General features: G+C 50.9%; 1 protein-coding gene across 4 annotated transcripts; it reads right to left on the bottom strand.

Moving 5' to 3' along the window:
* Positions 1–1,146: 1,146 nt before the first annotated feature.
* Positions 1,147–4,328, bottom strand: Krtdap (keratinocyte differentiation associated protein). 4 transcript variants are annotated; one of them, NM_001399867.1, is made up of 6 exons: positions 4,202–4,310; positions 2,693–2,731; positions 2,533–2,571; positions 2,339–2,383; positions 1,577–1,624; positions 1,147–1,271 (listed from the first exon to the last, which is right to left on the bottom strand). In NM_001399867.1, exons 1-6 carry the CDS (start codon positions 4,286–4,288, stop codon positions 1,266–1,268), a joined length of 264 nt encoding a protein of 87 aa, NP_001386796.1. In that variant the 5' UTR covers positions 4,289–4,310; the 3' UTR covers positions 1,147–1,265. The 4 variants fall into 4 exon arrangements, with proteins under 4 accessions (NP_001386796.1, XP_038949907.1, XP_063129034.1 ...); XM_039093979.2 differs by having other exon boundaries at positions 1,159–1,324; positions 4,202–4,328; XM_063272964.1 differs by lacking the exon at positions 2,533–2,571 and having other exon boundaries at positions 1,159–1,271; positions 4,202–4,328.
* Between the last annotated feature and the right edge of the window lie 6,992 nt (positions 4,329–11,320).

Genomic DNA, 11,320 nt, shown 5'->3' with positions numbered 1-11,320 from the left:
GTCACTTGGTTTTGGAACCAAATACCCAAAATGAAATTAGCAAATTGTTTCTCTTTGAGCCATTCTCCCTTCCAAGTGAAAGTTTGTTTCTACTTTATTTTATTATTTTATTTTCAAGACAAGACTTCCCTATATAGCCACAGCTCGCCTGGAACCTGCTATGTAGACCAGTCTGGTTTCTAATTCACTGAGATCCACCTGCCTCTGCTCTCTGAATGCTGGGACTAAAAGTTGTACACCCGCACACCCTGCCCAAGTTAACCCGCTCAGTCAGTGCCTGACACTCAAGCCCAAAGACATGAGTTGACATCTCTGGCACCCCTTTGAAAGTTGAACTTGTTCGTGTGTCTGTAACCCAGGCGCTAGGGTACGGGTAAGGGAGGATGGGCAGATCCCTGATGAGTTCAGTGAGAGCGCGCGCGCACACACATACACCCATCACCCTGACTTGAATAAAGCCCCTCTCTTCTAGGTGATTCAGGCCGCTACCTTTTATTAGTGATTTTAAAAGCCACTTGGCTAAACAATAAAGTAATATCTCTCCTGCCCAACTCTCGCCGTTATGTACACACAATTCAACTTAGCTGTTGGCAGACCTCTACTGCTTGGTATTCTTGAAAATACCAAGTTATTTTAAGGATCTGGACACCATCTGATCAGGCTCCAACCAATCGGAGATACCTGTCCCTTCACTTGGACCTGTGCTAGTGTCTTTTGGTCAAAGAGTGAAAAACTTCACCCACAGGTTTTGCTAATTCACCATTCTCTGAACAGGTGCCCAATGCGGGGCCTGGGAATTGGATGGAGCGTGTGCCTATCGTCGATGACGTCACATCTCTCACCTCCAATCACCATCCCCCACACCTAGGACCACCTGGTTTCTTCACCTCTCGAGTGCTCCCATCTGTTGTTGTGGGACAGGTGGATCTGTGGCACATCCCTCACCTCTGGTTGTCAGGTAACTCGTGAACAAGCTCTAGAAACTTGACTCAGGAGATTAGCTCACTGTGCAGGATGGACTCCGTACCTTCCCGTGTCCCTTACCGCTTCCCCTCTACCTCCTTACCGGCCTCCGAAAACCCAGGTTTCTCCCTACCAGCCTTAATTCTTCTCCTGAGCCCCGTAGGACAAGGACAGACACACAGATTCGGCAGCCACTCGAGTGGAAAACACTTTATTGGAGGTACTGAGCCAGGGGAGATGTGTCGTAGGATGGACTTCGGATTCCACACTTGGCTCCTCTTCTAGTGGGGTCAGCCTAGGTCCTAGGTCTTAAAGAGAATGGTCACTGGGAATCAGGAACTGCGCTTCTCAGTCCTTTCACCTGAAGGGCAAGGGGTGACGGTGAGGTTGTGGATCCCCCACCCCGGGGTTGGAGCCCCCATGACGAAGCCGGGGTGGGTGGAGCTTTGGTGGGAACGGGTTCTCAGCCTGGTCTAGATTTCCATCTGAGTAAAGTAGCTAAGATGGCCCTGAGCTACGGGGAAAGGTTCCTCCTCCATTCATCATCCCCACACAACCCTCACCTCTGCCCTCACCCCATTCTCCCTAACTTCTGAAGGTATACCACTCTTACCTTAGGGAAGAATTCCCAGTTAATGAAAGGAAGCGCTTTTTTGAACATCTGAAAGGAGGGGAAGGAGCCAGGTAAGCATTCATTGAGTGAACCAGTGAAAGCTCAGTGAGTGACCAGGGATCAGTAGGCACTCCCTGAATAAGTATGGAGCCAGGAGCAGTAAATACTGAATGAACGGGAATCAGTATCACATGCTGTGCTCGCCAATGTGGACCGTGCTTTTGGTTATAATGGTAATAAGAGCCCACATTCTTACTCCCATTCCGTGTCTGCTCCGTACTAGCTACTGTGCAAACATGCTCTTGTTTAGGCGTGACAGAAACCTCTTCAGGAAAGCATGCCCACTTTGCAGATGAAAACACCGAGGCTTACAGAACCAGAGCCGTTTGCAAGAGGCCATGCAGAAAGCACAGAGCCAAGAGAGGTACAAATGCTAGGCCTAGCTAGAGCAACGATTCAGCTTTCCTGGTTTAGGTAAACCTCAGTTTTTTCTTTTTCTTTTTCTTTTCTTTTTTTTTTTTTTTTTTTTTTTTTTGGTTCTTTTTTTCGGAGCTGGGGACCGAACCCAGGGCCTTGCGCTTCCTAGGTAAGCGCTCTACCACTGAGCTAAATCCCCAGCCCCTCTCAGTTTTTTCTTGAGGCCCTTAACTATGTACCCCAGGCTGGCCTTGAACTCACGATCCTCCCACCCCAGGCACTGGAGTGCTGAAATTACGGGTGTGTTTCACCACACCTGGCTCTCAATGACAGCCCAACACTTACATCAGTGAGGACGTGCCAGTTCAGGAAGTCATCCGACTTAAAGGCCTGTGGGGGGAAAAAAAGAGAGACCAGAAGCTGGTCAGTTCTAGAGGACACCCACACATTGCCCAGCCCTCTGGAAAAGATGAAGATGGGCCCAGAAACGTTGAAAGCTGTCTCCTCTATGAGGTGGGGCAAGCCACGGGGTTACTCACAGACTGTAACTTGTTAAAGTTCAGGAACTCACTAAGGCCCTAGGCAAACAAAACAAAACAAACAAACAAACAAACAAAAGCAAAACAGGGAGTTAGAGAAGCCACCAGGAGGACAGAGGTGGGACATCAGACTTGGGAGAAGGGAAAAGCAGGTGTTTACCTCTGTTCCCGAAGGGTAATTACTGGAGGTGGTGTCTTCCTGCAGAGGGTGACAGAGACAGAGGAGCCTGTGAATGGTGAGCCTTCCTCCCTGACACCCCTCCTTCCTCTCCTCTTCCTCTGCCAACTCCCCCTCAAGAGGTGCCTGTGCATTATCTCTCACTGGGGCCCCAGTGCCAGCCCCATTCTGGTCCGGTACACCCAGTTGCTGGTTGGTAGGTAGAAAAGGTGAAGAAGGGACCCCAGCTCACAAAACCAGCTAGTACTGCTTGGCCATTGATTTTCTGTGTGCCCCAAACAGCCTTGCTTGTTGACCTGGCTGGGTGAAGACAGGAGCACTGGCAGGAGCCAAGCCCCTGAGGTAAGCTGCCTGCCTCTCGTAGGACGAGGCTAGCTTCCCTCCTGGCTCACCTTCTATAAGTAAATATAACTTTCTCCATCCCGAAAGACCTCTGCCCTCCATCTTACAGATCCTCATTTCTTCCTCTGCACCACAGAGGTCACAAACATGTGGCCCTCTGGGCAGCGTCCTAGTGCTCAGAGCCCAGTAGTTTGACATATTTGTCTTAAATCTGGATTAAAGGCAGGCAGGAGGGGTCTGAAGTGATGGCTCACAGGTTAAGAACACCTACTGCTCCTGTAGAGGACGCCAGTTTGGTTCCCAGCACGTGCATGAGGGGTCTCGCAACCGCCCATAACCGTCACTCCAGCTCCCGTACTAAGGACGCTCCTTTGGCCTCCATTGCCACTGGCATGTTCACACTCACAGGCGCGCGCTTGCGCGTGTGCGCACACACACATACACACACACATACACACACACACACATCATACAGGCTTAATTAAAACTAAAATCTTAAGAATAAAAAACAAACTTTAAAAAAAGGGCAGGGTTCAACTATGTAGCCCAAATGAACCCCAATCTCCTCATCCTCCTGACTCAGCCTCCCAAGTGCTGGGGTCACAACTGGGCTACACTACGCCCAGCTAATTCTTGATGAGTACAAATTCATGCAGCTGACTGGCCAAAGCCATTTGAGACCCAAGCAGATCCTGCTGTCCCCAAGGCCACCTGCTCAAATCCAGTTGACATCAAGCCCCTTGTCTTAGACTTCAAAGCCAGGAAGAACATTCTTCCCTTCCCTCAGGATAAGAGAGAAGCAGAGGGGCTCCAGGGGTCCTCTCTATCTAGGGACAAGATCATGAGTCTAGACCAGCAGGGAGCCTCCCACCATCTGGAAGCTATTCAGAGTGTTAGGGATGCTGGATGAAGGGGATCCTGATGACCTACCTCAACTTCCAGCTCCCCCTCCCACCTTACCACTCTCCCCAGAGTTAATTCTGTCTTTCCCCTCCTTTTGCACCAAGCTATATCCCCACATTCTCCCCTCCCTCTTCTCTCCTCTCCATGGGACCCAAGCTTCTCCAGCTGCCAGAGATGCCCAAAAAATAAGTCACCGAGGGGCAGCCGGATAACAGGTGTAAAAATGGCTGCCGCCTGTGTAGTTACCATAGGCGTCCCCAGGGCTGCTCCCTGGGCTGCATGCAATGCCAGAAGAGAGAGGAGAGCCACGATGGGAAGAATTGGGATCTTCATGGTGTCCGGTTTGGGGTGCTCTGAGGCGGGGCCTCCCTGGTGGCCCTTTATATTAGCAAGGAGGTAGCTATGAAAAGGAGAGGGTTCCCACCCTAGTGACTCATCCCCAGATCACGTCGCCCACCCCTGGGGCTCCGGGAGGGGGAGGCAGACACTGTTCCCAGTATATCTTTGATTTCTCAATTCTCATTACTCCCCAGGCTCTCGCAAGGTGAGGCTGCCATGGGTCTGTTCATGCACAGGGTAATGGGATGGAATCAGGTTGAGCCTGTCCCTGCAGGAGCTGGCATCCAAGCCAGCCCTCCTTCATCTCTTTTTTCCCTCTCAGTCACACTGGGTCCCCCACCCTGACAAATCCATCTAAAGCCGTTGGGTTGGTGTAAGGCTTTCCATGATGTGGACTCCACCTGCTTCTCCAGCTCACTTCTTTTTCTCTCCTTGTACAAACCTCACGCTGGCCAGATAACTTGGACTCCTTACCAAGCACGCCATTCCTCCTCCTCCAGACATCTGACCAAGTCTTTCATCCCCCTTAACCCTCTCCTTCCTTCCTTTCCTTGCAGTCATTTGTAATAGGGTCTCAGGTCTCAGGTAGCCCCGGCTGATTCTCTGTATAGACAAGGGCAACCTTGAACCCCCTATCCTCCTCCTCCTCCTCTTTCTCCTCCTCCTCCTCCAAGTGCTGAAGGGACTCAAATGCATCACCTGAAATGCTGTTTGCTCATCTCCAGTCCACAGAAATATCCCTAATTTCTCATTTATTTCCTTGATAAATCTCATACACATGCATATATATGTATGTGTATATGGTGTGTGTGTGTGTGTGTGTGTGTGTGTGTGTGTGTATGGATGGGAGGAGCATATACACATATGTATATGTGCATATATTCACACACACACACACACACACACACACACACACACACACACACACACCCCTCCCAGTCTCTCTAACCGGGCTCTCTAACCCAGCTGGCCTCAAACTCACTATGTAGCCAAGGATGGCCTTGCACTTATGAGCCTCCTGCCTCTACCTTGCACATCTGGACTACATCTGGTTTATATGATGGTGGGACTCAAACCCAGGGCCTTGTGCACGTTAGGCAAGCACTCTATCAACTGAGCTATATCCCCAGGCCGGGAACTGTGTATTTATTAACCCTCTTTCTGTCCACCAGCCCCATGCCCAAGACACACTGCAATGGAGATTGTTAGCATCAGAACCACCCACCCATCCCCTGGCCTAGCGCTGCACTTTGCTCTCTTGGGCCCAGACCCTGCATAGTATCCAGCTGTTGCCCTGGGATTCCACACAGATGACCGAGGAAGACACGGAGAGGAGAAACACGAGGCAGAAGCCGATGTCCCAGAGACGACCCCATCCCCCTGCAGAGGAGGATCAGAGCTGCTCTGACCTCCGAGCGCTTGGTCCATGTCCCTAAACAATCCCACTTCCCACCCCACCCTTAGCTCGTGAGTGGGATCACCCCAAAGTGACAAAGAGCCCGATGACGCAACCATCTGCAATGAGGTCCAGATGGCTCAACCGGTGTCACAGGCAGGTGATGGGACAGAGATGAACACTGGCCTGGCAGAGAATCCCTTATCTGAGGGTGGGGTTCCTTACCCCAACCAGAGGCAACACACACAGTAGGCAGGCCTAGGGTGGGATGAATGTTTGTGACCCCCAGAGACTGGTACTGCAGTCCCCTGCTGCCCCCACATCCCAGGGCCCTCTTTAGCCTCACAGAGCCTCTCCAAAGGGCACAGAGCATCTTCTACTTTGCCAAAACCGTGGAAGAACACAGCCTTGAGGAACACCTTCCTCCCATAACGACCATGTGACTGTGGACGTCAGGTTCATCCGACACTCCTGGAGGGGACGAGGAAGAGAATAAAGGGAGCTGGGTGGAGTTCCTCCCCTGGGGTTTTCTGGAGGACACAGTTCTTACCAGCAGGGATATTCATTCTGTTTAACTAATCAACAGTGCCTGAACAGAGGCACTGGAAGAAGTGAGAACCAGACAAAAGAGAACAGATATTATGCAAATCAGCTCCATTTAGACATGCTAATGGCGGAATCCAATTTCAACCCTAGCACAGAGCCAGCACCAACACCACACTGGCCTCTCCCCCTGGCTCTGGGTCTGTGGTAGGGCTTTTGTAGCAAACCGACATCTCCATGATGGGTTTTTTTCCCACATAATGGTACCAAATAACATTGCCCATTCTGACTTGGTGGCAGGCCTTGTGGTAAATATTCTGAGTCCATGATCTCATCGAATTATCAGAAGTCCTGGGAGGAAGGCGTTGTAATTACCCTCATTCTGTGGGTGGGGGAGCCACGGCAAATATGGAGGTTAAATAACTTGACAGAGGTCTCACAGCTGGTGTGTGTGTGTGTGTGTGTGTGTGTGTGTGTGTGTGTGTGTGTGTGTGTGTATGCAGGCCAGCATGAAAGACCTGGAATCCCGAGACCTGAGCTGGGTCTCTGACAGCCATCGCTCCACTGTGCGATAATGTTAGACTGTTGGCCTGAGAGCACAGGGCAGACTCAGTAGCCCCCTTGGCCAGAAGTGCTCAGCAAACGCAAAGAAGGAACTAGCCAGGCATAGCTGAATGGCTATCATCCCAGGTAATCCAGAAGCTGAGGCGGGAGGATGAGGCTCAAGGTCTACCTTGAGTGAGTTCAAGGCCAGCCTGAGCAACCTAGTGAGATCCTGACTGGAAATAAACAGTAATAGAGGACTGAGGGTGTAGCTCAGTGGTAATGCAGGTGCCCAGAATCCACCGGTGAGGGAGTTTGCATATGGCTTGTAGGAAGAATGTGTACAGGCTCTGAGTTCAATCCCCAGCCCTGGGCAGCAGCAGAGGGGAGTGGGGGACTCATACTGGCGTTTGGCAACTCTGTGTCGGACAGGGAACCAGCAATTAACTACCTACCTCAGTTTGCAGATGTCCCACATAGGAAACCCATCTTCCCACACCAAGTATGTCTTTGAAGGTTCTAGCTGGGTGTGGTGGCTATTGGGGCCTGGAGAGCTGGAGACCAGCCTTGGCTACGTAACAAGATCCTATCTCAGGAAACAAACAAAACTTTTAATCAAATGAAGCTAGTCCTCTAGTCCAGACCCCAGGTTTGTGGCTGTAGCGTATAAAGACAAAACACCTCTAAACGCAAGGCAATCCACTCAGGTGCTCGGCAGAAGGAATTCTGATCCCTAGTGGAGGTGTGCATGTGTGGTCTGTGTGTATGGTGGGCATGTGGTGTGCATGTGTGTATGTGGTGTGTGTGTGTGTGTGTGTGTGGTGTGGCTTGCATGAATGGTGTACAGTATAGTGATGGGATTGTGTATGTGTGTGTATGTGTGTGTGGTCTGTGTGTGGTGTGTGCGTGGTATGTATGTGTGTGTGTGGTCTATATGTATGGTAAGCATGTGGTGTGCATGTGTGTATGTGGTGTGTGTGGTGTGTGTGTGTGGTGTGTGTGGTGTGTGGAGTATGTTTGTGTGAGTGTATATGGTGTTTATGTGTATGTGTGTTTGGGGTGTGTGTGTGTGAGTGTGTGTGGTGTGTGTGGTGTGGCATACATGAATGGTGTACAGTATAGTGATGGGATTGTGTATGTGTGTGTGGTGTGTGTGTGGTGTGTGAGGTATGTGTGTGTGGTATAATAGTGTGTGTGTGTGTGTGGTCTGTGTGTGTGGTGTGTGGGGTATGTGTGTGTGGTGTGTGTGATGTGTGTATGGTATAATAGTGTGTGTATGTGTGTGGTGTGTGTGTGGTGTGTGTGTGGTGTGTGAGGTATGTGTGTGTGGTATAATAGTGTGTGTGTGTGTGGTCTGTGTGTATGTGTGTGTATGTGGTGTGTGTGTGGTGTGGCATGCATGAATGATGTGCAGTGTAGTGATGGGGTTGTGTATGGGTATGGTATGTGTGGTGTGTTTGAGTGTGTGGTGTGTGCGTATGGTGTGTATGTGTATGTATTATGTATGTGGTATGTGCGTGGTGTGCATGTGGGGAGTACATGTGTGTGGTATGTGTGTGTATGTGTGGTTCGTGTGGTGTGTGTGTGTGTGTGTGTGTGTGTGTGTGTGTGTGTGCATGTGTAGGTCAGAAGACAACTTTCAGGAGCCAGTTTTAGTTTTCTCCCAGCTGAGCCATCTTGCTGACCCTTTTTGCTTTTATGACAGGATCTCACTCAGGTTCGTAGACCAGGGGCTAGAGTGTGGCCAGTAAATTGCTTGTCATACATGGGTCCCCAGACTTGATGTAAGTAGCTGCCTAGCTGTGTGGATTCCTGGGCTTGCTATTTCTGGGCTCGATATAGTCAGCCAGCCTAGCCTATTTAATAAGCCAGTGAGAGACCCTGTCTCAAAGACAAAGTGGATGGCTCCTGAGGAATGGCCTTCTGGCCAACACTTGGACATGAGCATGTGTTGCACCCATGCATGAGCTCTCTCTCTCTTCCTCTCTGTCTCTCTGTCTCTCTGTCTCTCTGTCTCTCTGTCTCTCTGTCTCTCTGTCTCTCTGTCTCTCTCTCTCTCTCTCACACACACACACACACACACACACACACACACACACACACACACACACACGATTCCCAGACTGACTTTGAACGTTCCATCCACCTGCCTCAGCCGTCCAAGCAGCTGGAAAGATAGGTTCAGCTCCCTGATAAATTCTCAAGAGTGATGTGACTTTTATGTTGAGTACTGGTCTTGGTGTCCCTCTCCATATCCCCCTCCCCCTGCCTTCATCTACCCACACTGCCTTGGTGACTTTGTGTTCCCCGAGTGTCCAAAGTCCCATAGAGTGGGGAGAGGGGTGGGTAGTTTTCAATAGGGGAGGTCGTGACAGCTCATTAGTCAGGGAGGGAGTCCCCCAGGATTCCACTCTGCTCTGAATGAACGCATAGAGTGATGGGGGGTCCCACTGACACTAACCCCATCTCCAGGTCTAGTTACTTCCAATCCTCCGCTGGGTACAACCAGGAAACCCCTATTTTCTCACCACCTGCCCCCACCCCTCTCCAAATGTGACAGAACTTGAATGTGGGTAGGAGGTAAGGCCCAGCCCCGATTGCTACATCATGACATACACTGGGACAGAAGCCAGACTCCTGGGACACCAGATACTCCAGGACTTTGGGGACACATGGGGGAAATCCATGGAGAAAGAAGGGAGCCTGGGGTCTCAGAGAGGGTGCGGGCAATTAGAGTCAGAAGAAGAGCCCCCATTCCCTCAGTGCAGATTATTACCCCACTCCCGGAAAGGCAGCATCACAGCAGGCCCTCCTCCCATTCCGGAAGCTGATTGCCTACACTTCTCCCAGGAAGACTTCCTGATCTGTCCCACCACTGAACTCCAATCCCTCCTCCCATTGGGTAATCCATAAATATTTCTTGAGTAGATGCTTTAGTTCTTACAGGCGGCACAGAGCCACCTAGCAAAATAAACAAGCCGGGGAGATGGTAACAGTTGTTGCGACCAAAGACTACCTAGGGAGGAGCCTGAGAACTGAGACCTGCAAAGAAACAGAGGAAGATCTTGCCTATTGAAGGTGGGGAGAAGTTGAACCGGACCTGGTGCCTGAGGCAGGAACATTCTGAGTTCAAATCCTGTACTACAGAGCAGTGTGGGCAACTTGGCTGAGAAGCCATCTAGAAATAAAAAGAAGTGTGCCTGCAAAATGGTTCAGAGGGGAAAAGTGCCAAGCATAATCACTGGAGTTTAAACACTCCCTCTTCCTCCTCCTCCCCCCTCTCCCCCCTCTCCCCTCTCCTTCCCCCTCCCCCACATCCTCCCTCCCTCCCCTCCCCCTCCCTCTCCCATGTCCTCCCACCCTCCTCTCCCCTTCCCACATCCCCCCCCCCTTCTCCTAGCTCCAGGTTATCTAGGAGGAAGGGACTACTTCCTGTTATTGGTGGGCCCCTTACACTACCAGACAACCTCAGGTTAAACTCGAAAGAATCAGGAACATCCCCTTAAGAGTCTGGGGCCAGGGCTGGGGATTTAGCTCAGTGGTAGAGCGCTTACCTAGGAAGCGCAAGGCCCTGGGTTCGGTCCCCAGCTCTGAAAAAAAGAACAAAAAAAAAAAAAAAAAAAAGAGTCTGGGGCCATCTTGATCCTAGTTACTTGGTAACTAGGGACTGGCCCCAGGAGACCTAGGGCCTTGACAGGTTTGCATTCACACAGCAGGCGGCACTGTTGCCAGTGAGAGCAGGGCTTCTCCCGGGACAGCCTCTCGTCCGCCCTCATGTGGCTGTGTCGAGGTATTACAAGGCCCTCAATACAGTAGCGTAGTCGAACAACTCGGAGCCTCAATTTAAAAAACAGATTAGGGGAAGGCAGAGCAAAGGCGTGAACCAGAATTTCCGATCAGAAGAAGTATGCTTGAGAGAGCCTAGGGCCAGGTTTCAATGATTCACAACTTAAGGCCTTGTGTTGTGTTACTACAAAGACAACTGCCAAGGGCTTAGCAAACTTGCAAACGGCACAGGACCGGCTTGATTTGGTAGGTTTTCTTCTCTTTCTTTCAACTCCTGCTCCCCTCCTGCTCCATGGATGTCGGGGGTGGGAGGACCGTGATAGGGGTTGCTGCATTTGGGCACTGTGTATCAGTTCCATGAAACACAGAACTTTCTGGCCCTGTCCCAGGGGCTCCTCGGCCTGTGCCCAAGGCCTGTGTCTCATGTACTGGTTCACTAACGGGATAGTTCCCTGCCTGCCTTCCTCAGTGTCACAGAAGCTGTTACATGACAAGGTAGTGGCTTAGGCGCCCCATTAATTGGCCAGCTTCCTAAACACCGTCGCCGTCTGCTGGTCCCATCCAGCCATGAATGTATGGCATGCCCAACTATATTCTCCACAAGTCTGTCCTGCCCGGTCCCTGTGTATCCACCTCCAGGACTGCTCTGTCGTTTTGAACAGCATCCTGACTCCAATCTGCTTTGAGCCCTTTCAGGCTATCGAAACATCTCTAGCTATTAAGTGCAGTACTGTAAGTCATATGTTAGGCAAAAATTG

This window comes from Rattus norvegicus, chromosome 1 (assembly GCF_036323735.1).
Source record: "Rattus norvegicus strain BN/NHsdMcwi chromosome 1, GRCr8, whole genome shotgun sequence".
In the NCBI taxonomy this organism is placed as follows: Eukaryota; Metazoa; Chordata; class Mammalia; order Rodentia; family Muridae; genus Rattus; species Rattus norvegicus.
Note: the sequence above shows the minus strand (reverse complement) of the source record. Positions and strands in the feature narration are given on the sequence as shown.